General features: G+C 47.1%; 1 protein-coding gene across 6 annotated transcripts in view; it reads right to left on the reverse strand.

The window, feature by feature from the left end:
- Positions 1–337: 337 nt before the first annotated feature.
- VPS35L (VPS35 endosomal protein sorting factor like) overlaps positions 338–26,059 on the reverse strand; it is a 115,293-nt gene continuing 89,571 nt past the window's right edge. For 5 of the 6 annotated variants that reach the window (XM_041748320.1, XM_041748322.1, XM_041748323.1 and 2 more), the window contains 5 exons: positions 22,987–23,126; positions 13,644–13,809; positions 7,561–7,679; positions 986–1,132; positions 338–655 (listed from right to left, as the gene is read on the reverse strand). In XM_041748320.1, the coding sequence (XP_041604254.1) occupies positions 557–655; positions 986–1,132; positions 7,561–7,679; positions 13,644–13,809; positions 22,987–23,126 (671 nt within the window). In that variant the 3' untranslated portion in view covers positions 338–556. Of the gene's footprint in view, positions 656–985; positions 1,133–7,560; positions 7,680–13,643; positions 13,810–22,957; positions 23,127–26,059 lie in introns of those variants that run through there. The other variant, XR_005986759.1, reaches the window with a different exon arrangement.

Genomic DNA, 26,059 nt, shown 5'->3' on the forward strand with positions numbered 1-26,059 from the left:
TGCCCTGAGGTCACCTGCTCATGGTGCTTGTGCATAACATGGTACAGTAGCTGTGCACCTTCTGCTGTGTGGTCCTGCGGTGCCCACATGTGCCTGAGCCATGGCACCCACATCTTCTGTGTTGGTGAGAGCTAGGTATATACCAGTATATTCTAAGTCCTGTCAAGAGCTGCTTTTGATAGAAAAGTTAATTGAACCATCTACTTTTTATAAATCTGTGGTGGTTTAGGCAACATTCCAGACTTGAGGCCCTCAAATTAGGGAACAGTGGCTCTTTAAAAGTAAACACCTTTTCAAGGTTCTTTTCCTAATTAAAAAAATAAAAAGCACACACATGTGACAGATGTTATTGGATTTTTTAAGGCCAGTCTGAAGGCCACTTGTGCACAGACACTGCTACTCTTAGGAACAAGATTGGATTTTAACGATCTGACAATTCCTCCTCCACTGTCGCAAAAATTTGGGTAGAGGCCAAAGCTTAAACCAATTTGTGTATGTAAAAATAAAACAAAAAAAAGCAAGGCAGGTCTTTCTGGACTTGGCTTCAAAGCACCAGTCAGGTCCTTGTTTGCAGAGGAAGCCTGAGGGCCAGCTCAGTCAGATGACCCATATCTGGTTGTTTGCTTCGCTTCTTGATGTATTCCAGAGTTTTCACCTAGGAGGAAAAAGAACTATCAGAATCCTTTCTGGTTCACCAAGGTACCAACCAATCAACCATATTGTGAGCTTATGCTTTCTTACAGCTGAAGTCTTTTGATGGAGAAAGGAGGAGGAAAAAACCAACCAAGTCTTTAAGTAAAACTTCATAGATTACAATTTGCTTATAAACTCAGATTTTGGTGTGATCAGGAATCACTGATACTTTTATATATGTATCTTATTCAGAAGAAAAAGAAGAGGAGACTGGATTTGTTCAGGCCAGTTGTACTCTGGCCACTGGGTTTATGTGGCTCGCCAGGACCCCCATGCTTCCAGCATGCCTTACCATGGTCCTGGTATCTGCACAGCCATGCCTCTGTGCCAGGTGCCACAGGTTGACAGAGAGCTGGTTGAGTCTGTTGTTGCGCAGGTCCCCGTGGGCCAAGATGCTATTAAAGAAGGAAAGGCCCAGTGAGCTCTGGCGCTTGAGAGCCTGAAAAAGAAGAGAGAGATTACTATCTGGCAGTGGGGCTCATGTGGGGCTGCGCCCAGTGTTGATGCTGGCTCTACCAGGGACCTTCTGGAGGGTAAGCTGCTTAACCTCCCAAGTCCTGCCTTCAGCTGTAGGAGAGTAAGGAAATGCCCTCATAGGGTGAGGACTGAATGAGATGAGGCATATAAAATCCTTCTTTCTGGGCAGCCCAGGTGGCTCAGCGGTTTAGCGCCTGCCTTCGGCCCAGGGCGTGATCCTGGGGACCTGGAATCGAGTCCCACGTTGGGCTCCCCGCATGGAGCCTGTTTCTCCCTCTGCCTGTGTCTCTGCCTCTCTCTGTCTCTCATGAATAAACAAATAAAATCTTAAAAAAAAAAACAAACCGTTCTGTGCCCTCCCACATGGGTATTACTGAAATGGAAGAAGTGATACTTTCATGAGATTCCACACATGGCAAGGTAAAGGAACAAAGTGACAGGGCTTCTTGCAAGTATAGATGAAAACTGAAAGGCTACAAGAAAATGTCTTTCTGGTATGTCCTCAAGCCACCCAAAGTTAGTCCAGCAACCAAAGGGCAGGAATAAAGACCAAATGACAGCTCCCCATAGACAACACTCCCCAGTGCTTGGGGGCCAGGCCCAGGTTTCATAAGAACTTAATACCAAGTCTCACCTCTGATTAGAGGTACCTAAAACAAGGACTGTCTAACCACAAGGTCTGGGTAGACCAAACCTGAATATTAAATACCAGGCCTAGGAGAAAGGATACAAGTTCCGAAAGATAAACAGAGGCATGCGGGAAGGCCAAGTGAACCAGGGGGCCTAACCAGGGAGCCAGGTTCTGTCACAAGTCCATGGGGACCCCGGAGAGCTAACGACCTGGGCCCTTGCTAGAAGCCCATGGCTCACAATGCAAGAACATCAGTGAGTCCAGCAAAGCATCTGCTTTCCTCCCTGGCAGCTAATGAGAAAGAGGCCTTTAAAGTGGGCCAGGCTCACAGCTCATCTTATTTAATCTACATGGCAAATCTTTGTGGGAAGCACATTTCTAGCCAGCTTAGGCACATGGTAGGCACATCTGTAGCACTGTCTCCCAGGATCCCAACCCCTGGTTAGTCAAGCACTATGCTGGGTGCTGGGGTGAAGGGATTTTGCAGATGTAATTAAAGTTGTGGACCTTGGAGAATACTGGATTATCTGGGTGGGCCCAGTCTAATCTCTTGAGCCCTAAAAGGCAGAGAAATTTCTGAGAGACCAGGAACAGAAGAGGATACAGAAGTGGGCCAAAAGCCAAGAAATGGCAGGCAACTTCTAGACACTAAGAACAACCTGCAGCCAACAGGCAGCAAGGAAACAGTACCTCAGTCCTACTGGATGAAACTCAAGTCCACCAATACCCTAAAGAAGCCAGCCAGTCAACACTTTGGTTTTGACCTTATGAAGCCTTGCGAGTGCCAACTCACCAAACCGAAATAATAAATTAATATCTTGAGTTTGCAGCAGCTTTTTTTAAGGCTGCAAGAGGAATCCAATCCGCTCCTATTTTGCAGAAGCAGTCAGAGCTCAGAAAGCTTTGGGGAACTTGCTCACGGACCACTGCTACTAAGTACAAAGCAGGGATTTGAGCTCCAGTCTTCCGACCCCAGAGCCTGTGCCCTCCCCCACTCTAGCTGATAAAATATTCCCATAGACCCAGTGTTAGCATCACATTAGGAGTCCAAATTCTGAAGAGGCTAAGAGTTCCTTTTCTCAACTATTCAAGATGGACAAAACCAACCTACCAACAATCTGTCCATCCATTCCACAAATATTCACAGGAGCCAGACTCTGCTAACTGCTGAACCAACTTAATCCCTCCTGCTGTCCTCTGCCAAGTGAGAATTTAAAACTTCTTGGTGGAGGAAAAAAAAAAACAAACTGCCAGGGAACAGCTCAGAGCACAGCTGAGTGAAGGTGGCTGAGTGGCACTGAAGAGACCTCCACTGGACGCCCAGTTGAGCCTGCCTGTCACAGAAGCAGCCGAGCTGACTGAACATTACCAGCCGGTCAAGGACTGGGGTCATGCTGTGCAGCGCCCAAGCCTCCAAGCACTGGGGGGAAAGCGGCCCCCCCTGTCTGGCACAGACTCATTAAGTGGCTGGCGAATGCCTGCTTGGGGTCCTTTATCTAATCAGACAATATGGTGGTTCTACCCCAACCAGGAACCCGGGCAGAGATGACCATTCAGTGGGTCCCAGCCCAACCTGCTGCTGCCTTTTAAGCTGGCCCTTGTCTGACAGCTGGGACAACTGAAGGGTGCGTTTTCTGCTTCTATCTACAGGACAAAGCTAAAATAAATTCTATTTCAAATACAACTAAGAGTCTCCCCCTGAGAGAAGTCCTTTAACTACATTTCATTGAAGTGGGAGAGACAGTTTGAAAGAGAAGCGAGACAATATCTGAACTAGCTATTTCTCCCTTCTGTATCTTCTCAGTAAGCATTTTACCCTAAAAAGCTCAATCCACATGTTTCAGATGCAAGGCCCATTAAAAGTGAAATCATTAGAGAGACAGATCTGAGGGGTGAGAAGTCATGCCAGCCAACATGCGAAGACCCAAAAAACCCACAAACACATAAGAACCAAATCAGGGCCTTAAGCCCCATCTCTTCCCCAGAGGTTTTAAATAGAAAAGAACTTCTTTTCATTCTTTTCCTATGAGAACTCTCATTTCCAGGAAGCTCCACGGGTCTGGCATGATTCCCAGCCTCACCACACCCAAACAAACAACTTCCTAAAGCTCATGAGTAAACTGGCTAGCGCCTTCATGTAGATTTAGAGGAAAGTTTTGGAAGCAGGGCTGCTAGCAGCACCAAGAGATGACCCACTCAGGACTGGCATCCACACTGGGGTTTTTCAATAGCCTGAAGCTTTGCTCTCCACCTGGTAGAGCCATCTGATCCCTTCTTCCCAGGTACCAGACCCAGTGATTCTGTCTGCAGGACCCCCGCCATGACGTGCCTGCCTATGCTGACTTTCACGTTGCATTGTTAAAATGAAGGATGGTATGTTCCATTTTAGCTCGGTCCACCCTTATTTTTCTAATAAGTGTGTGTATATGGAAGGACATTTTCACCAAATGTTCCTGGTATTTATGTGAGCTGAAATGTTCTTTGGAAGAATTCCAACTTTGCTATTTTTTCAGAATCCTATTTCAGAGTCCTTATTGGAATCAATGCCCCCTCCCCCAAGAGAAAAAGATACATTAAATACAATTACAGCAGTGTCCCCCCATAGCTGCAAAAATATGTTCCAAGACTCCCAGAAAATGCCTGAAACCATAGACAGAACTGAAACTTTTATGTACTGTTTTTTCCTATATATAACATACCTCTGATAGTTTATAAGTTAGGCGCAGTAAGAAATTAACAAAATAGAATTGTATACCATAATAAAAGTTCTGTTAATGTGGTCTCTTAAAAGACTACTGTACTGGGGCACCTGAGTGGCTCAGTGGATGAGCATCTGCCTTTGACTCAGGTCGTGATCCCGGGGTCCTGGGATTGTGTCCCAGATCAGAGTCCCCACAGGGAGCCTGCTTCTCCCTCTGCCTATGTCTCTGCCTCTTTCTGTGTGTCTCAAGAGTATATAAACACAATTTAAAAAAAATAAAACTACTGTACTCTTCTTATGATGATGATGATGTGATAAAATGCCTATGTGACATGAGGTAAATGAAGAAGGCACAGTGGCCTAGCATCAGGCTCTTGACCCTATCAGACATCAGGGGGTGGTAGTTGGCCCCAGGTAACAAACTCTGCATGGTGGCAGGGTGGAGGGTAACAACTACCAGAATACTTCTCAGCTTTATTTTTATCGAGAGCTTGAGGGTTGTTCTAGGCTATGGTCATTTATGCTGTAAGCAGCCACCTCTGATTAAACCCAGACTGTTGCATCAGGGTAAAGAAATGTATGTTCAAGCCATGTAGCAAATTTTTTTTGGGTATAACCTGGTAAACACACAGTACTGCTCTATGAGGTCCCTGGGCTAGAAATAGAGCCAGAACCCATGGTTTTAAAGATCAGGAAAAGGCTGGGGCACGGTGGGTGGCTCATTCAGTTAACCATCTGCCTTCGGCTCAGGTCATGATCCCAAGGTCCTAGGATCAAGCTCTGCATCAAGCTCCCCACTCAGTGGGGAGTCTGTTTCTCCCTCTGCCTGTGTCTCTGCCTGCCTCTCTCTCTCTGTCTCTCATGAATAAATAAAATCTTTAAAAAATAAAAATCAGGAAAAGGCGCCTAAAAAGAATGTTTCACGGCAGAGAAGCAGAAAGGGACCTGATTACATAGCAAGAGCGCAGTGAAGGTAAAGGACTCCATTTCTCCTGTAGGGTAGAAAGAGCTCTCCCCTGAAAACCACCAGTAGGCAGAGACAAAAGCTGGGCGTTCAGTCCTGAGTCTGCATGTGTTTGAAAAAGGCCTTCCAGTTGGGGGAGAATTGCCTCTTCTGATACTTACTGGTTTGATAAACCAGTTTCCCTAAAGAAATTGGGGTTCTAATTCTGCCCTGAACCCTGACAGCCAGCCACCCAGAGTTCTGCAGCCCTGCATCCAGAAGGGTCCCCAGATTGGTGAGACACACCAACACATGCTCCCTCCCTAGAGAGGGTGCTGTGATGCATGTGGGACCTACTGCTAACCCTAAGGCTGGCCCTGAACTTGGCAGGGGCCACTGGAGGATGGAGTCCAGAAAAAAATACCACCCTCTCCAGCACCTGCTTGGAATACCCTGGGGATAATGGGACCCAGAACACTTACGTATGTCGTACAGGTGTACACCCACAGCTATACGATACTCTTGTGCATTTCTCGTGGGGAAGGGGGTAATAAACACAATGGTGGTATTTCATATAGCCCCAGAATTGAGCATGAATTAAACTTAAAATCCAGTTTGATCTTATTGGGTCTTCAAAGGGTTTGATGGGGTGGGGATATAGGAACAAATCCAGGGAAGGGAAGAGATGGAGGCCTTGGGCTAGAAGGGGAAGGCTGGAAAGATACTGGGAAACAATCCAAAATCTGCCCCAGGTTTGTGAAAGGGGATTGAAGTAGGAGAGAATGGAGCCTGCCAGGACGAAATCAGGAATGAGCCATAAGGTTGTCTCTTGCCAGGTGGGAATGAAGAGCAAGACCCAGGGGAGCATGTAGAGGCAGAAACCAATTCAGGCACCAGCTGACCCACAGAAAGAATGCAGAGAAAGGTCAGGCGCCAGCTTTGACTCCTTAAGGCACAGCCAACCTCCATCCCCTTCCCAGAGGCCCCGACTACACAACAGCAATCAGTCTGAACACACCACCAGAGATAAGCCTAGGTCTGAACAACTAACCGCCTTGACCAACCCTGAGGCAGGGCCTCTGGGGTCCATCTGTCACCCACCTGTTTGGGGTGAAGCTACAAAAAAAGGGAAGCAGTAGTTGGCATAACTGGGGAAGAGAACTAAGTAGGTATGTAGACTGCACTAAATGGACATTAAGATTAATCATCTAACTATTTGGAGAATATGGAAAAACTGCTCTGAAAACATAAAAGATACAACATCTGACATCTCCATGTAATTTGTGCCTAAGAACATGGGTTTTAGAAGATGGCCTTGACCACATTTCATAGCTACCACCCGAGAATTGTCTCCCTACCCGTACTACGTAAAGGCACAGCTGTCCCTGCCTCACGAGTCTGTTGTGAGAATTAAGTGAAATGATAAACGCAGAGTCCTCAGTGCTATACTCACATATAACAAAGGCTGGAGAAACAACCTGCACCCTGGTGGGACGGTTACCACATGCCACTTCTTACAAGGGAAGCAGAAAAGCTTTGAACAGACCAATGCAGTGGTTCAAAGTTCGGGCTGGAGAATCAAAGTGGGGATCCTGTTCTATCACCAAAGGAAACCCAGGGCGGTGGAGAAACCTCTCTGAGCCTCAGTTTCCTTTTCTGTCCAGTGAGAATCAACACAGCACTTGCATCTCAGGCTGGTTGTGGGCATGAACACTAAGGTGTGCAAAGCACAGGCAATTTATCCCGCTGGTATTGATCAAGCACCTGCTGTATGCTAGGCTCTTTTCAGGGTGTGGGGATGCTGTGATGAGTGACACATGAACCCCAGAGACAGGGAGGTCTCCAAGACTCACGTTGCAAGATGCCAACCCCCAGGGAGCTTACATTCTGGTGGGAGAGGCAAACCACTGAAACACACAGGACATTTCAGAGAGTGGCCAAATAGGAGCAAAAGCCCTGGATGGAGCGCTCAGTAATCACTCTGCACATAAACACATTACCCACATGAACAAGTTTCCTTTCCAGAATGGACCAATGTCCAACCACCCCAGAAACTCGTGTGTTGAGAAAGAGCAGCAGCGGGGGGACGGGGAGGGGCAGACACAGGGCACCTACCTCATCCTTGGCCAAGGTTTTCAGATGCTCCAGGATCTGAGCCATCACCGTCTCACACAGCTTGTTGTTTTCAGCCAGGAACTTGGAGTCTCCCCCGTAGAGGCTGTCATTGGAGTCAACTGAGAGAACAAACCAGAGCAGTGAGCAAAATGGAGCCCATTATACAATCAGAAAAAGGAATGTATGGGGATCCCTGGGTGGCTCAGTGGTTTGGCGCCTGCCTTTGGCCCAGGGTGCGATCCTGGAGTCCTGGAATCGAGTCCCACGTCAGGCTCCCGGCATGGAGCCTGCTTCTCCCTCCTCCTGTGTCTCTGCCTCTCTCTCTCTCCCTATCATAAATAAATGAATGAATGAATGAATGAATGAATGAATGAATAAATAAACGTAAATCTTAAAAAAAAAAAAAGAAAAAGGAATGTAATTCTGATACATGTTAAAACATGGATGAATAGTGAACACTTTATAAGTGAAATACACCAGGCACAAAAGGAAAAATGCTGCATGATTCCTCTTGTACAGGGCACTAGAACAGGCACCTTTGTAGAAGGAAGCAGAGTGGAGGTCGTGCGGGCTAGGTAGGGGGAAGGAGAGGGAATAGGAAGTCACTGTTTATTGGGTACAGAGTTGTTGGGATGATGAAAAAATTTTGGAAATGGGTACTGGTGATAGCTGCCCAACACTGAATATACTTGAGGAAGATGAATTATGCACTTAAAAATAATTAAAACGGTAAACTTTATTTTATCACTGTGCGTGTTACCAATTATTTAAAACTAAAAAAAAAAAAAAAAAACCCTCAGTATAAAAAGTCCATATCTTTGATTTGGGGAAACTACTCCAAGGTATTTAAGAAAATAATCCAATGGGGGTGGCTGGATGGCTCAGTCGGTTAAGCATCTCACTAGGTTTTGGCTCAGGTCGTGATCTCCAGGTAGTGAAATCGAGCCTTGTATTGGGCTCCGCACTCAGCAGGGAGTCTGCCTGAGGATTTCTCCCCCTCTCCCTTTGCCCCTCCCCTCAGACACTCTCTCTCTTCCTAAAATAAATAAGCCGTAAAAAAAAAAAAAGAAAAATAAATGCTCTGTTACAGTATTAAATACTAGGAGGACAATAAAAATGTATGATCTATAGTTATTAACTACCATAGACTACACTATATTATTAGTAAAATAATTACAAGATACTATTAAGTTTTAAAAATGACAAATTAATCAGAGAAGGACAAACCTTTTATGGTCTCATTCATTTGGGGAATATAAAAAATAGTGAAAGGGAATAAAGGGGAAAGGAGAAAAAATGAGTGGGAAATATCAGAAAGGGAGACAGAACATGAGAGACTCCTAACTCTGGGAAACGAATAAGGGGTGGTGGAAGGGGAGGTGGGCAGGGGGGGACTGGGTGACAGGCACTGAGGGGGCACTTGATGGGATGAGCACTGGGTGTTATTCTATATGTTGGCAAATTGAACACCAATAAAAAATAAATTTATTAAAAAAAAAGTGACAAATTTTTAAGTAAATTTTTAAGTGACAATTTTTTTTAAGTGACAATTTTTAAAAAGTGACAAAAGTATCCATAGTAGAGCCCCGTGTGTGTCGTGTGTGTGTGTGTGTGTGTGTGTGTGTGTGTGTGTCACACAGGTATGTGTACATCTATATTTCCTAATTTATAGCTGCTTAAGAACCAATTTTAATTTCAAAAAATTTTATTTCATTATTTCCTGTCATCTGTCTTAAATCTTTTTTTTTCTTTTTTCTTTTTTTTTAAGATTTTATTTATTTAATCATGACAGAGAGAGAGAGAGGCAGAGGGAGAAGCAGGCTCCATGCAGGGAGCCCGATGTGGGACTCAATCCCAGGACTCCAGGATCACACCTCAGGCTGAAGGTGGCGCCAAACTGCTCGGCCATCGGGGCTGCCCTGTCTTAAATCTTTCAGAGAGGGCACCTGAGTGGCTCGGTGTTTGAGTATCTGGCTTTGGCTCAGGTCATGACCCCGAGGTCCTGGGATCAAGTCCTGCATCAGGCTCCCTGCAGGGAGCCTGCTCCTCCTTCTGCCTGTGTCTCTCATGAATAAATAAGATCTTAAAAAAAAAAAAGCCTTTGAGAGAATGGGACAGGTATAAGCACACACTAATTAACTGATAAAATACTATTTTAGAGATACTTTATGAACATTTCTAGTTGCTATCTCAAGAATAACAACTCCTGTTCTTTTTGAGAACTAGCAAGAGAAGCAGGGAGAGCAGGCCATTGAATAGCTTGCCTGTCTCCCCTAGAGACACCATTTTGCTACTTCTGTGCAAGCTCTCACCTGCAGACTCCGCAACACACACATACAAACACATACACACGTGACCAGGTTTTCTGGCTGAACCATTTGTAAAAAGATTGCAGACACGGTACCTAAGAATAAGAACGGCGGCTCCCCGGCAGTCTCCTTGCCCCCCAGCTTCTCCGTCCAGAGGTGATCTCTAATCCAGTTCTGAACGGCCCGTTTATGGGATGGTGTGTCAACTGAGAATGACAGCCATTCTCTTCAAGAATGTAAAACACTGGGATTCTGGTAAAGGAATGTAATGCGGCCGTTCAGCACCACCTGAGTTTGCAGGGCGGCAAAACTGCAGCTGGCGAAGGAATGTCTCACGTCCACTGCCGAGGACCAGAATAGTTCCTGGCAGAAATTCTCCGGCTTGCTCCGGGTTGGAATCTACTCTCTAGCTGATTAGCTCAGCCCTGGAAGAGAGAAGCTCTACGACCGCCCCTGGCCAACACACCCCAGGCTTCCTCCCCCGAGGGGCCAGGGCTGGGTTCGGAGCAGGCTGCTCACTTGCTCATGAGCACATGCACGCGCGCACACACACACCCTGCGCCTCCTGGCTGAGGGCCCGCTCTGCACCAGGTTCCACGCTAGGAGCTGGGGACCCATGGGGGGCAAGGCTGATTTGGTCTCTGCCTCACAGAGCTCACAGGATGTGGGATGAAGGTGGTACAAGGGGTCATGGGATCCTAAAATCTAGGCTTGGGATGGAACTCAGGAAAGAGCCAGATCAGGCTGCACTCGACAGGTTGAATTCACCAGATAACGTGGAAAAAGGGACTGGAGGGGTGGGGGGCAGTATGAGTCCTCCAGGCTAACACTTGCTGGTGATGGAGGGAGGAAAAGGTAAACTTGAGCCTGGAAGGAAGTTGGGTCAGACCAGTGTGTGCAGAGGCCCTGAGTCCAGCCGCAGCTCTCACCAGGGAGATGAATAACATCCCTGGCAAGTGGCCACTAAGAATAGCCCACAATCCCTGCATCTCTCTGCCCCTGGGATCATGACCCTCAATCCTCTAAGGGCCTGGCAGGTGGCGTGGAGGAGCCAACAGTCTACACTGGCTTCACGGGGGTGGGGTGGGGGATCCTGGGTTGTGGTCTTCCCCTTACATCTAAGCCATCCTCATATGAGGTGAACATTCAGCACACAGGAAGCTCTCCCTTCCACATCAGATGTGCCCCCTTTCTTGCATGCTCCATGAAAGCACTGGCGTTCTTGCTCTAGGTGATTTCACAAGGCCATCTTAATAATCGAGAAAGTAGAAAAGGCATCCTCTGTAAATGCAAAGAAACTGTGACCCTAGTTTTTCAGAAGTTCTAACCTGTGTCAACACTAAAAGGCTGCCTAAAACAAGAAAGAGATGGGAAAATAAAGCCTCCTTCGGCCCCCTGGGGCTCCCTCCTGCTAAGACAATTGTCAGGTCACTATTGTGCACCCAGAGTAAACACAGCTGGGCCAAGAAAGGGAAAAAAAAAAAAAAAAACCCTACTCATCTTTCCATTTTCTTCTCTAAAAGCTAGAAATCTAGACTCCTGCCTATCAAACATAGTCACGGCTCCCGTTGCTAACACCCTGGCTCCCCATCTGCCCTGACTGTATAGCTTAGAGGGTTAAATGAATCTGCTGGGGAAGAAGAGGGAGGAGAGGGCAGGACACAGGAGGGGGCTTGCCCCGCTAGCAGGGCCTGAGGTTTGCAGACGTACTTCCACGTCAGTGCCTGGTCCTCACAGGTCTCTCTACTATTAATTGCCCTCAATGAGCACTTGGCAAAAAAGAGGAAATAAAAATGCCAACAAATACAGGAAAAAGTACTCAATCACATTAGCTACCAAAGAAATGCAAATTACAGTCCTCAGAACAGCCAAGTGAAAAAGACTGACCACAGGGAAAGAATAAAGAGAACCCTCCTTTATGCCTGGTGGGGGGTGTCAACTGGCCCAACCATTCTGGAAAACTGAGACAGTATCTACCAGAGCTGAACAGAAGCAAATCCCACGAGCCACAAACTCCAGCTGCAGGCAGAGAGCCAACGTAAATGTACACCAGGAACATGCACTAGAGTGTTCACGGCCACACTCCTCTGTATTATACAGCCATAACCAGACCACTGGATACATGAAAATGTCCATAAGGGAATGAAGGAATCTGGTATGGTCACAATGGAATATTATACGGCACCGCAAAAGGACGGACTTCAGCTACGCACAACACAGATGAAGCTCACGTGGAAAACACTGAGTAGAAGAAGCTAGACACCAAAGAAAGCATGCTGAGTGATTTCATTTATCATGAAAGTAAAAAAAAAAAAGTACAAACTAATGCGTGATGCTGGATGTCAGGAAAGAGGTGGTGCTAACTGGAAGTGGGCGTGATCTAGGTGGGGGCTCCGTGGGTGTGTTCAAGGTATGAGGAGTCACTGAGCTTTACAGCTGATGGTATGTATATAATATGTTATACTTTAAAATGTTATTTTGTCATCAAGAGGGCAGCATGACACATGCCCCACAGTTCTGGGTGCAAATTCTACTTCCACCGCAAACTGGCCACAGGACCTTGAGTCAAATACAGTGTCTCGAGTCTTCCCTTGCTCGAATGTAACCTGGAGACACACGTGTCTGTCTTCTACTCTACAATGCCATAAGGGGTACAGGAGGAAGATCGCGGAGCCTGATGCCGTACCTGGCATGCAGGTGGAGCTCGAGTCATGGAAGCTGTCGTCATGGACATCAACCAGCCTCCCTGGTACATCTTAACTATTAGCCTCCAAATCCCAGCTAGAGGAAGTCTCTAGGAACCATAGCAGGAGGTCCTCCCTTAGCACTGCATTTTTTTTATTTTTATTATTTATGATAGTCACAGAGAAAGAGAGAGAGGCAGAGACACAGGCAGAGGAAGAAGCAGGCTCCATGCACCAGGAGCCCGATGTGGGATTCGATCCCGGGTCTCCAGGATCGCGCCCTGGGCCAAAGGCAGGCGCCAAACCGCTGCGCCACCTAGGGATCCCAACACTGCATATTTTGATGAAATTTCAGCTTCCTGAAATTTCCAAGTGTAGAGACAGTTGCTTAAACCCTAAAGTATGTAATTACTCGCCAAAGCACTTTTAACAATAGGGCCATTTTTTTGGAAACCAATAATTAGAACTGAGGGTCTGACAAGCAGGTGGATGCTCGGGCTCAGCGGGCAGAGGTCTGGAACTGGGACTGTCCTGTGTTAGGTGCAGGATAGCAGAAGTCCGCTTTCAAATTCCTAGCAGCAAGCCCACAATGGCTGGTAGCATGTCGGGGAGGAAGGCCACCTCCTTCCTCCTGAGCATCTGAACTAGTAGTTCATGGAGTCTCAGCCTCACCTGAAGAAGGCTCTACCCACTTGGGTAGAGTCCCACCTGACATTGTGATTAGGGGGCAGGCCCGGGATGAAGCTTGGCATGGATGTATTTAACCACCTTTCTAGGTTATTCTGTAGCACACCAGAGAGCCCAGATCCTAAAGAGTGCTTCTCTAAACGTGTCTGATTGTCAAGATGATTATGTCATAGACAAAATTCTTAGGCCTCTTCTTGGGGATCCTGATTGAGAAGGGGTAGGATGGCACTTAGGAATCTGCTCAGGTAATTCTTATTTGGGCACATTTAACAAGGCCCTGGATTAGAGATGTTCCTGGTGGGCAAGAAAACTAGAGGATTATGTGAAAGACAATGAAAAAATTTCACTGGACTTATATGAAATTCAAACTCGGTGTAGTGATGGTAGGAGGGGACCCTGCTACCTTTGTCTATGTGGTAGAGATAGGTCTCCTGGCTCATGGCGGATAGGAGGTGCAGGACACAGGTGTAGATGCGGATTTTATCGTCACCATTGTCCTCCCAGGTGTAGTCCTGGATCACGTTGAGAAGCTCACGAACAAGAAACAAGACTCCATGCTCAGGATGATCCTGGTGGAAAGGCAAAAAAGGATAAATAATCTTAGAGATAAAGCAGGAAGGGGGGAAAAAAAAAACAAAATCACCAAGACAGAAGCTCAGATCCCTCCCATTTGCAGCTGGAGAGGAATTAAAGTGCCAGCTACTATGCACTCATGAGCCTGGTTAAATAACACAGAGAAATCAGACAATGTTGTGAACCCCACCGATCAACATGCTGTAGTTGGGGGAAACAAGCTTTGAGAGCCTCCTTGGGTCCAAAGGATGAAGAGGCAAAGTCACCTGTCAGCTTAATGGCCTGTTTCCAAAATTACAGTCTCGTTCTCCTGTGTTTGTAGCAGTAAAAAGCCCTGCTCCTCCAACTACAAAAGCAAGATTGCGGTCTTGTAGCAGATGGAACAGCGGAAGCCTCCTACTTTGGGTGAGCACCCCCACCCCCCATGATCACTGTCACCACCAAAGGCACCAACTTTAAATATAGCATTGCTCTTTAGGGCGTTCAGTGACATTAACAGCTAAATTGAGGATGTTCTTTTGGAAGAGGAAAAACCCAAGAGACACTCAAGGGTTTAGGATGGTGTTTCTCAGATGCTGACATGAACCGAAGAAGCGTGTTGGATGCCACAGAGCTGGCTGCTTAGTTCACAGCTGGCAGGCTACATGCAATTCTGCGGCTCTCCTGAACACACTCCATAGACCTCTACCACCAGGAGTGAGTGCCCCATCGCCTTGCTGACCTGGTGGCTACACCTTTATGGTTCCCAGGACCAGGTGGAACCCTCAGAGTCCTGCCAGGACACAGTGGGCACACTTAAAATGGTTAAATGAGGATGGTTCCAGGAAGGATTATTTATAAAGATGTGGGCAGTGTGAAGGGAACTAGAGAGGAAAGGTGAGGCACCCAGAGTCTTGCTACAGCAGGGAGCCGCTACCACCCTCGGGCTGAAAAGCCCACGGTGGGAAGGGGCATTATTGGCAAGTGCAAGACCTGCAGTTAGAGAAGGCCACCTAGCAGGAGCTGGAGCCTTGGGAAGAACAAAGCCATTGCCAAACCATGGCCCAGTGAAGGGGAGTGGGGGAAGGGCAGTAAACAGCTCAAACTTGTTCTCCCGCCTTCCCATCTGGTGGTCCCTGCTGGTGGCTGACCCAGTTGGAAACCAGAAGGAAGCCAGCCCAGGTGACGCAGTCCCCAGGGGCCTGTCTCCCACACAGATTTTGATGGAAGGGCAGAGGATACTACAGCCAGGAGCTCATGTGCTGAGGAGCTCTGGCCTCCCGGCCCTGCTGTTCCCTTGGACTGGAATCTTCATCTGCAAGACCTGGCCAGACGGGCTCCTCGACAGCCTCTAGATCCCATCTTACATGCTAGCTCCTCATCAAGACGTTCCCTGATCATCCATCCAGAGCCTTCTACACCCCCTCCCCCAGGCTCTCTCACAAATCAGCCATGTTTCTCAGAGCAGTTCTTGGTTTACACTGATCTCTCTTTCATCCTAGCCCACAACCTCCAGGAGGACAGGTACTTCGTCTGTTGTAATTGCCAATTCACAGCCAGGACTGCCCAGGGGAACACAATGTGAACGGTGGCCTGTCCCTGGTTCTAGGACAGTGCTGGGCCCCCGGCAAGCGCTCAGTAAATAATGTTGAATGGATTACGGTCTGAACACCTGCGTACCAGGCGCTATCGTGGCTACAAAGACAAATAATAGCTAGCTTTTATGGTAGCTTTCCTATGTTCCAGAAAGATACCATTTTGACCACGCCCCAATTTCACAGATAGCAGATGAGCTGCAGAGAGGTTAACGGGTCCGGTGGCAAACTGCTGGTACATGGAGGGAGTGGGGCCTGAGTTCTGGCAGGCTGGCTCCAGAGCACAGATTCCTGTTAAGACTATACTGATACTGCCTCTCTCTGACTTTATGGAGCTGGCTAACGGGGGGAAGCCAGACATGCGAGCCAGATCTTTTGAATACCAGCATGGAGTATGAGAAATACTATAACCAAGATGGGTAGGAAATCACCACCACTAATCCAATGTGTGTATATACAGCAGTAACACTTGCAGTGGTGAGAAGGAGGGCGGAGGGGTGTGAGAGGTTCTGCAGAACTGTTAACATCTACAGGAATTTCTGCTTGGGTATCTGCAAGAAAGAGGACACATGATGCTCTAAAATCTGAATGCCCCAGACTAGAGTCATCCACATTGTCCATGCTGTGGTCTGCCTTCCATTTACACGGCCGCTCTCAGCTGGCAACTTACTCCTGCCTTTCTTTGCTACCAGCTGTTTCTAACTGGGCTATTTTGTTCTGCTATGTGGATGTACAAAAATATTTTTTATTTAAGGATCTGCTTTGGAAAGAAACAACATTCTGAATGGTCCAGTAACAATTTCAACGGCATTGTCGTAACCGTAGTGGGAGCCTATTCAGCACACCTTCACAGAGGTGGGAGAAGGGGTAATGGAGACAAGAAGGTTTGTAGTAAGCCATTTCCATGAGTTTTTGGTCAGAATTGAAGAGATTATTTCCAACATTCTATACCAGGAAAAATTTTTCCATATGATATCCACACTTCAGTGGTTGTAACATTTTTAAAATTGTACTTTGATGCTTTAGTGCCAGCAACTGAAGCAAGGCAAACACAGATTTATTTTAAAAAGGGGGGGGGGGAGGAGGAGGAAGAAGAAGAAGAAAGAAGAAAGAAGAAAGAAGAAAGAAGAAGAAGAAGAAATTGTACTTTGATGCTTTAGTGCCAGCAACTGAAGCAAGGCAAACACAGATTAAAAAAAAAAAAGGAGGAGGAGGAGGAGGAGGAGAAGAAGAAGGAGGAGGAGGAGGAAGAAGGAAGGAGGAAGAAGAAGAAAGAAAAAAAGGGGCACCTGGGCGTCTGAGTCACTTAAGCGTCCAACTCTTGATCTTGGCTCAGGCCATGATCTCAGGGTCCTGGGATGGAGCCCTGTGTCCTGCTCCAGCAGGGAGTCTGCTTCAGGATTCTCTCTCTCCCTCTACTCCTTCCCCACCCTCTCTTTCTCTAAAATAAATCTTTTTTTTTTCAAAGACATTTTTTATTTAAGAGAGAGGGGGGGTGCATGCACAGCTGGGGGGAGCTGCAGAGGGAGAGGGAGAGGGAGAAGCAGACACCCGGCTGAGCAGGGAGCCTGACACAGAGCTCAATCCCAGGACTCTCAGATCATGACCTGAAGTGAAGGCAGATGTTTAGCTAACTGAGCCACCCAGGTGCCCCAATAAATAAATGAAGGAAGAGGAGGAGGAGGAAGAAGAGAAGGAGGACGAAGAAGAGGACGAAGAAGAAGATGAAGACGAAGAAGACGACGAAGAAGAGGATGACGATGACAAGACGACGAAGAAGACGACAAAGACGATGATGAAGACGAAGAAGACGACGGAGATGATGATGAAGACGAAGAAGACGACAACGAAGAAGAAGAAAGGTCCTAGATTCAGGTGGCAATGCAAAATAGGGGAAGTTCCCCCCCACCCTCGCCACCCCCCCAGCCCCGGCATCCCTGCCAAGGCTGCCTCCCTGACAGAGCAAAGCCGTGCTTATGAGGCAGCTCTCAAGGAGCATATGGGGTTTCCACCCTCCGTCACAGCTGGACACACAGGGGACCCGGCTTCCACTGTTCGCAATATCCCTTTGGGTCCCTGGTTCTGGTCTGCAGGAATCCCTCTATTAAATGTCATTCCTTGGCAGAAGGAATACTCTAGAAATGACTAACTTTCCAGAAGCGCCAAGATGACACTGAGCACAGACACCCTGGCTCTGAATTCGGTCTTGGCCTCTTACTAGCTGGTGACCCTCGGTAGGCCAACTCACCGCTCTGTGCCAGGGTCAGCGTGAGTGAAATGAGGGTAGTAACGCACTCATTTGGATATTTGTGACCTGCTGGCTGGCTCACCGTAAGGGGTATGTACGTGCTGATGATAAATAATAAAAGTCCTTTAGAAAAGGAGTCAGGACACGGGGTGGGGTGAGGCGTGGTGCTGAGAAGAGGGACGGGAAAGAGGGACACGGGGCGGGGGGGGGGGGCATGGAATGGGAGGTCATGATTAGCATGGGGATGCGAAGCTCTCAGGAGCCAACTCCTGCCTGTCTAACGGGCTCAAGAGCCTTGTGTCCCTCAGCACCCCAGGCACAAGTCAGCCAGGCTCTCTTCTGGTCCCTCCAAGGCACAGTGTGCCTTCCCACCTGAACACCTTTACCTATGCTGCGCCCTTGACCCAGAATGCCCTGTCGTCCTCCCCACCACCCCCAGACTCATGCACTGCCCTTAATTACCAGTCTTCCTTCCTGTGGATCTCAGGGAACTTCCCTGACCCACTTCCCTTCAAAATTGGGCTCTCGGGGGATCCCTGGGTGGCTCAGCGGTTTGGCACCTGCCTTTGGCCCAGGGCGCGATCCTAGAGTCCCGGGATCAAGTCCCACATCGGGCTCCTGGCATGGAGCCTGCTTCTCCCTCTGCCTGTGTCTCTGCCCCTCTCTCTCTCTCTCTCTCATAAATAAATAAATCTTTAAAAAAAAAATTGGGCTCTCAGAAGTCCCTGTAGTTCTTTGTGGGACTTTATACAACTGTAGTTAAGTGGGTATTTATTTGCTTATGCTTAGTGTCTTCGTGAGTAGAGGACACACTTCTCCGGTTCACTTGTGAATTCCCAGATCCACAAGTATTTACAGCTCACTCGGCACTTGGGCCCCATGTCATGCTTATAGCTGGACCTCTTCACAAGGGTAAGAAGTAGAAAAAGACATTTCTGGACACCTGCTGTGTCCTAGGTGGTGAGTGCCAGAAAACTGATGGTAATAACATTTCCATTGCCTATAAATTTCAACTGAAGCAAAAGCAGGCCTCTAAAGTGGTAACACTGAACCTGTTCAATCAAGGCTACGTGTCCTTCCTACTAAATGTTAAGAGAAATGCATTAGTTCAATTATATAGAGAAGTCCATCTGCAGCCCACCAAGAGGCTAACCGAGGCCAGCACCACAGCAGAAGCCTTCAAAATGCTACCAAACTGGCACTGTTTGCCTAAGAGAGGGCTGGCCTGGGGAAAGGTTTAGTTCTGCATTTATAAGTATGAATTAAGTGGGCCAGGTAGTTTATGTAGTCTAAAATGACTTCAATTTTTTTTTCTCGCCAAATAAAATGAATCATAGCCTCTTAAAAGCCTTGAACACGGCTGGTGGGGATGCAAAATGGTACAGCCACTCTGGAAAACAGAATGGGGGGGTTCTTCGAAAAATTAAAAATAGAGCTACCCTAGGAACCAGCAATCCCACCTCTGGGTACTTATCCAAAGAACTGAAATCAGGATTTCAAAGAGGTATTAGTATTCTCATGCTCCTTGCGGCCCTATTCATAGTAGCCAAGATGTGGAGATATCCTAAATTCCCAATGATGCATGGATAAAGGAAATGTGATATATAACAGATTAATATTCAGCCTTAAAAAAAGGAAGTGTTGTCATTTATGTTGTCAAATATGACAACATGGAGGAACCTTGGAGGCCATTAAGTTGAATAAGCCAATGACAGAGACACAAATACAGCACGATTCTGCTTATGTTAAGGCCATCTGAAAGAGAAGTTCAACGAGCCTAACAGTGGGATGTGACTGCCAGGGGCTGGGGGGAGGAGGAAATGTGGAGTTACTCATCAATAGGCTTCACGTTTCAATTAAGCAAGACGAAGGAGTGCTAGAGATCTGCCGTATGACACTGTCCCGGTACTCAGCAATACCACATCATATACTTAAAAATGTATTAGAAGGGTAGATCTACGTTTTAAATGTCTTTACAATGATAAAATTGAATTTTAAAAAATGGAACAATGTAAATGGTGACAATTAAAGATAGGATCTGAAGCAGGTAAAAGTAGGATATGGGAGTTGTCTTCATGCTCACTCTACTCACAACAGACGTGTCTCATGTGCGGCCCATCCTATGGCCTGTGAGCCTCCTCAGCACGCTGCCTTGGTGGTTCAAGATAAACATCTCCTGGCACCTCAGAGCCTGCCAGTAGTTAGCTATATCCCACAGGGGGGACAGAGTCCTGCTAAGGCTCAACCTTGAGTAGACAAAGTGCACTGTAAGTGTCTGAGGCTCACATGGTGCAGGACAGGTTCTGGAACAGCAAGGACCTGGGTTTAGATCCCGGCTCTGCTGCTCACTAGCTGTGGGTTGACTTAAGTGGAAAAGGCACAGTGACTCCTACCTTGCAGGGCTTGGGGGAGGAGTCTGAGAGACAGTGCTGAAGAAGGTCTTCAGCACAGGGCACTGGGTAAGCATCACAGGGGGCCTATTCTTCATGTCATTCTCTTTACTAACTCCAGCAAGAGCATGCCCAGCAATACCAGGAATAAGAAAATCTGCTGAGACCAGGGAGACATTCCTATGAATGCCTAAGGGGCCAGGTAGGCAAGCAAAGTGGGTTTATAGGTCTGGGGTGCCCATGGGAATTGCAGAAACTGCACATGCCAACCCCCGCCGCGCCAACATCCTGCTCCTCCACAAAATGGGCCAGCTGCTCCCAAGCTGTGGCCAATTGGCCAGCTTGGAGAATGTGGGCCCCACATGGCAGGATCTGATTTTTCAAGAGGAACTAAAAAATCTGGGTTTTTCTGTGATCTACCAATTTTTAAATGTGGGTAATTCATTCCAAATGTTTTCCACTGTTATGTGGCCAAAAAGCCTGTCTACGGGCTGGATTCCACTCAGTGGTCATCAGTGCAGAACCCCAGGGACAGAGCTTCTGGGTCCCAGAGAACTTTCAGGTCAATTGCTTCATTCAGCCTTACAGCAGCCCTGCCAGGTAGGCACTCTGACGTCATTGTAGAAAGGTGACAATTGAGGCCTTGAAGAGTTAGGAAATTTTCCCAAAGCCACAAGGCTGCTGAGTCCCTGGGTCAGACACTCGAATTTCTGATTCTAAGCACAAGACTTTTGTAAAGGCTCCAAAGATTTTTAACATGAAGAAAACCCCATGTGCAGAAGGAAAATACATCCCAATTAACCAAGGAACAATGACACCCATCGGCTGCCTCTTCAGAATCTCGGATTCCTTCTGGTCCCCTCACTTGACAATGAGACTATCAAGAGAGAAACTGATTATCCAAAGGACTAAGAAGGTGATCTGAAGTCAGGGGTTGAGCTCTGCCTCCTGACCACACCATCCTCTCCCTGGAGGACTTGGAATCTCAACTGGGACACTTGAAAACTGAGTCACTTTTTGTCTCCTCAGCTCCTCTGAGAGATGATACACATGCCTGACAATTCACCCATTCAAATGCACACTTCAGTGATGGTTAGTGTATGCAGAGCTGTGCAACCATCACCACAATCAATTTAGAACCTTTCCATCACCCCAGAAAGGAACCCTGTACTCATGAGAGCAGAGTTACTTCCTTGTGTGAGTCCAAAGGAATGTTTCTCAAAGTGTAGTGCTAGGACTGTCCACACCTGAACTGCTCAGGAAGCTTTCAAAAATGCTGATTCAGGGACGCCTGGGTGGCTCAGCAGTTAAGTGTCCGCCTTCGGTTCAGGGCGTGATCCTGGAGTCCTGGGATCGAATCCCACATCGGGCTCCCGGCATGGTGTTCACTTCTCCTTCTGCCTGTGTCTCTGCCTCTCTCTCTTTCCATGTTTCTCATGAATAAATAAATAAAAACTTTTTAAAAAAGTTTTAAAAATGCTGATTCGGGGGCTGATCCCAACCTATTAAGGTGAACCTCAAAGGGAGATCCAAGAATCTGTATTTTAGCAAGGATCACTGATTTCTCTGGACATCTGGCTCTCCCAGAAACCAATCTTGTTTTGTGCCTGGCCCTTGTCACAGCCTGGTGAAGGTTACGGGCTCCTCAGAATACAATTTGTAATGCAGAAAATAAAATACAGAAGACTACAAAGGAAACCAATTAAGCTAAACTTGTTGAGAGCCTGGGTGGGTTAGTTGTCTGCCTTCAGCTCGGGACATGATCTCGGGGTCCTGAGATCAAGCCCCACATTGGGTTCCCTGCTCAGCAAGTAGTCTGCTTCTCCCTCTCCCTCTGCCCATCCCCCTGCTTGTGCTCACTCCTCTCTGTCAAATAAATAAAACCTTTAAAAAATAATGAAATAAACCTGTCAAAATACTTGTTCAATATATGTGTTATATTGTGTTCTATTACTTCTTGGTGAACATGATTAATCAAAATGCCCAGTTGGTGAACATGTTACACCTGAAATGTGATATGAACATCATACGACTGACTTCTTTGGTGATAAAGTCCCAGCTTTGTGACTACTACTGTGGCTCATTGCCTGTAACAGTGGAGCAACAGGCTAAGTTTGACTGAGATTTGTAAAAATTAATGGGTGTTTTTTTCCCCCTCATCTAAATCCATGGTTGCCCTGCCAGGCCCTCAGGTAGTAAGCAGACTGAGTTAAGAACTCTGCTGGGTGCAGGTCCTGGTGCTGGGTCTGGAGAGAGGCCTCAATTTGGCCCAAGCCTCATGGCTCATCAGCATGTTCCACGAGAAACCCCAGCATCCTTCCAACAATGTCCTCTTTGACCTCAGCTACCTAGTTTTGGCTTCTAGTACTTGCAATCAAAAGAACATCACCGTCACCTTTTACAGGGCTGAGTACGTGCCAACTGTTCTAACCACGTATGTATATTCACTCACTTCAACCTCACAACAACCCAGAGATATAGACACTATTATTACTCCCATTTTATAGATGAGAAAACTGCAGCCAGTCATGTGATGTAATTGCCTGAGCCTGAGCTGGAAGGAGGGGGAGCAGAGATTCCACCCCAGACATCTTGGTCCCAAGACCTGAGCCCTTAACGACTAAATGGCACCCCCTTGACTGTATAGAGAACCTCCACTAATATACCCCAGACCTAAGATGAATGGAAAATACCCTAATTTAGTAGCATCTGGCTGGCTTGGTCAATAGAGCATGAGACTCTTGATCTCAAGCTCTGAGTTCAAGCCCTGCATTGAGGGAAGAGATTACTTAATAAATAAAAGTTAAAAAAAAATACATTGAGTAATTCAAACATCTGACTAGAAAACCAACATGCAGATACAGATAGAACATCCCTGCACTTTTAGGTCTAAGAATGAATATAAAGCAGATCAAAGAAGGAAGGACATCACCTTCTTTTCGCTCTTCTGGCGAAACGTACCGGAACTATTAATAAAGTAGAAAAGAAATTGCAGAGGAATTCCAGAAGGAATGATTCCGATGGTCGCATCTTTCCATCAATATTAATCATCTTTGGAACTTCTGGAATGAGGCTAATAGCGGCTTTGAAAAAGGCATCAGCTGCAAGATAGGAGAAAAGTCTGTGTTTGAGAGGTCTGAAACATCCAGGTTCTGCTTTCTTCTTCACGGGGCCTGCAGGGGTGTCCAGAGTGTCCCGTGCAAGTCAGGCCATGCTGAGGGCCCCATAGCACAAGCAGGCCTTACAAGAGGGTCTCTGCAACCCTAACCAATTCATGCAACATTCAGGGCAGAGGGCACTGCCGTGGCTTCCCATCTTCCCCCTCTCCCTTCTTCCTTCACTGAGCAGCTCAGCTCGAAGAGCCTCACACTGGCTTGAATAATTAAGTGAAATAAGCAAGCGGCAAACTTTTTATGAAAGCCAAGAGATCATAGCTGCAGGGCCTGGGGGCTCAGCCCAGACTGGCCCTTGGATGCACCGTGTGAGTGCAGTCACCAAGCCCACTTCAGAGCTGGGAACTAGGGTGTGGAGGGACCAGTGCCTGGTCCTGTATCAGGGTCCTGGGACCACCGCGGTTCTCCCACTGGAGGGTGTGGGGCTGGGGGAGGCACAAACTCTGGTCTGCCTGTGTTTATGCTGTAGCGCACCCTGTAAAACATCTGAAGGAATCCACACGTGCACACCCATGCACACATGCACACACACAGCTTCAGAGACTTCTGACTAGGTGATTAGTTCCAGAGAATCACCTGGGAGAGGAATTTTTCTTTTTTTTAAAGATTTTATTTATTTATTCATGAGAGACACAGAGAGAGAGGCAGAGACACAGGGAGAGGGAGAAGCAGGCTCCCTGTGGGTAGCCCGACACGGGACTTGATCCCAGGACCCCGGGATTACACCCTAAGCCAAAGGCAGACGCTCAACCACTGAGCCACCCAGGTGCCCCAAGAGGAAGATATTTTTAAAAAAATATTTAGTGTTCTGTCAAGAAGACCTCAAAGGGTGAGGGTGAGCAAGGCAAGGGGAGAAGAAGAGGAAGAGGGGGAAGGGGAGAGGAAGAGCTGGGAGGGACGGAGCACTGGGAGGACGAGACGGGAAGGAATGGATGGGGAGAGAAGGACAGGAGGTGGGGGCTGAGCCGGAGACGGAAAGAGTTCTTTCTAGAACTGCCAAAGTATCCGCCATGAGAAAAGGCCTCAAGGTCAAAACAGATGAACACTGACCTGACAAGTGAAATCTTAAACTACCCAACAAGATCAAACGTTTGCATGGTCCAAATAAATATACTTCCACGCTGAAACAACTTGCAGTGATGCGGAGAGGACGCAGCACTGGCACACAGCATCCTGAACTCACACCGGAACCCCATCCAGCACCCAGAGGGGCAAAGGCAACAACGAATGCCTGCCCTCCAGGAACAAAGGCCCGCACTTAATGAGAAGAGTATGTGTCTGCAGCTGGAGAGCTGGGCCTTTTTCGCCTTTTCTTCAAAGCAAAAAAAAAAAAAAAAGACAGCACCATGATTAAGGAAAGACAGCTCTCTCAGAGGCTTTCCAGAAACTTCCTTCCAAGGCTTTCTCTCCCAAACTGAACTCATAACCTTAACCACATTCACCTAAGCAAATTCATGAAGCAAGAGCTTCATCAGCGGTGAACAGGCACCTTGGGCAACAGAGAAAAGGGGGTGGGAGTCAACATCCCTCAGTAGGGTGTGAGGCCCATGTGATCACACTACTTCTATTTAACACCTACTTACAAGTGTGTGTCCTTGGGTCTGGGTGGGGGGTCGGGGAGGGGAGGTGGCCCTTTGGTCTGGGGGTTGGGGAGGAAGCACACAAAGCAGTCGATGTTGATCTTATGGGACAGAAAGAGACTACATACAGGGCCTCTGGGATGACACCTGATGTGGACTCTGGCAGACAGGGGCAGAAGGTGCAGGGTCTTGTGTCTCAGAGACAGTAGTAAAAGGCAGTGTCTGTACCACTGAGACTTCTAGGTCTATGGGAAGGTACAATCATCTCCGTGCCCACAGGAGGAAACAAGCTCAAAAAGTGAGTGGCCAGGTTAAAGCAGCCCAGGGATGGTCAAGGGCATTGCCCATGCTGAGCAATACGATCAAATCTGCATTAAAAAAACAAAACAAAACAAAAAAAAACATAGCCTGCAAATCATAGATCTGATAAGGGGTTTATGTCTAGAATATATAAAGAAGTTCTCCAACAATAGCACAAGTAACCAGGTTAACAATGGGCAAAGGACCGGAACAGACATTTCTCCAAAGCAAATACACAAATGGCCAATAAGCACATGAAAAGATGCGGGACATCAATAATCATTAGAAAAATCCAAATCAAAACCACAGTGAGATTTCAACACCGGGAGATAACATCAGGATGGGCACCATGAAAAAAAAATCAGGGAATAAGAAGCATTGGCAAACACGTAGAGAAACTGGAATCCTAATGCACTGCTGGTGGGAATGTAAAATTGGTGGTCCCTCAAAAACTGGAACTAGAATTACCACCTGACCCTGCAATTTCACTTCCAGGAGTACGTTCCAAAAAATGAAAGCAATGACTTGAACAGATAGGTGTGCGTGAATGTTCCTGGAAGCACTATTCACCATAGCCAAGAGGTAGCAAAATCCTAGTGTCCATCAATAGATGAATGGAAAAGCAAAATGTGGACCACACACACAATGGAGTTTTATTCAGCCTTAAAAGGAAGAAAACTGTAACACATGCTACAACACAGATGCATCTATCCTAAAAATATATTAAGTGAAACAGGTCAGACAAAAGGACAAATACATAGGATTTCGCTGTCATGAGGCAGAGTCATCAAATTTGGAGAGCAGAAAGCAGAATGGAGAGAGGGGAATAGTTATTGCTTAATGAATATACTCTTAATTTGGTTTGGGATGATGAAAAAGTTCTGGAAGTGGACAGGGGTGAGGGTTACATGGCATTGTGAATGTACCTAAAGCTACTGAATTGCATACTGAAAAACGCTTACAGCGATACATTTATGTCAC

The sequence above is a fragment of the Vulpes lagopus genome, chromosome 3, assembly GCF_018345385.1.
Source record: "Vulpes lagopus strain Blue_001 chromosome 3, ASM1834538v1, whole genome shotgun sequence".
Classification (NCBI taxonomy): domain Eukaryota; kingdom Metazoa; phylum Chordata; class Mammalia; order Carnivora; family Canidae; genus Vulpes; species Vulpes lagopus.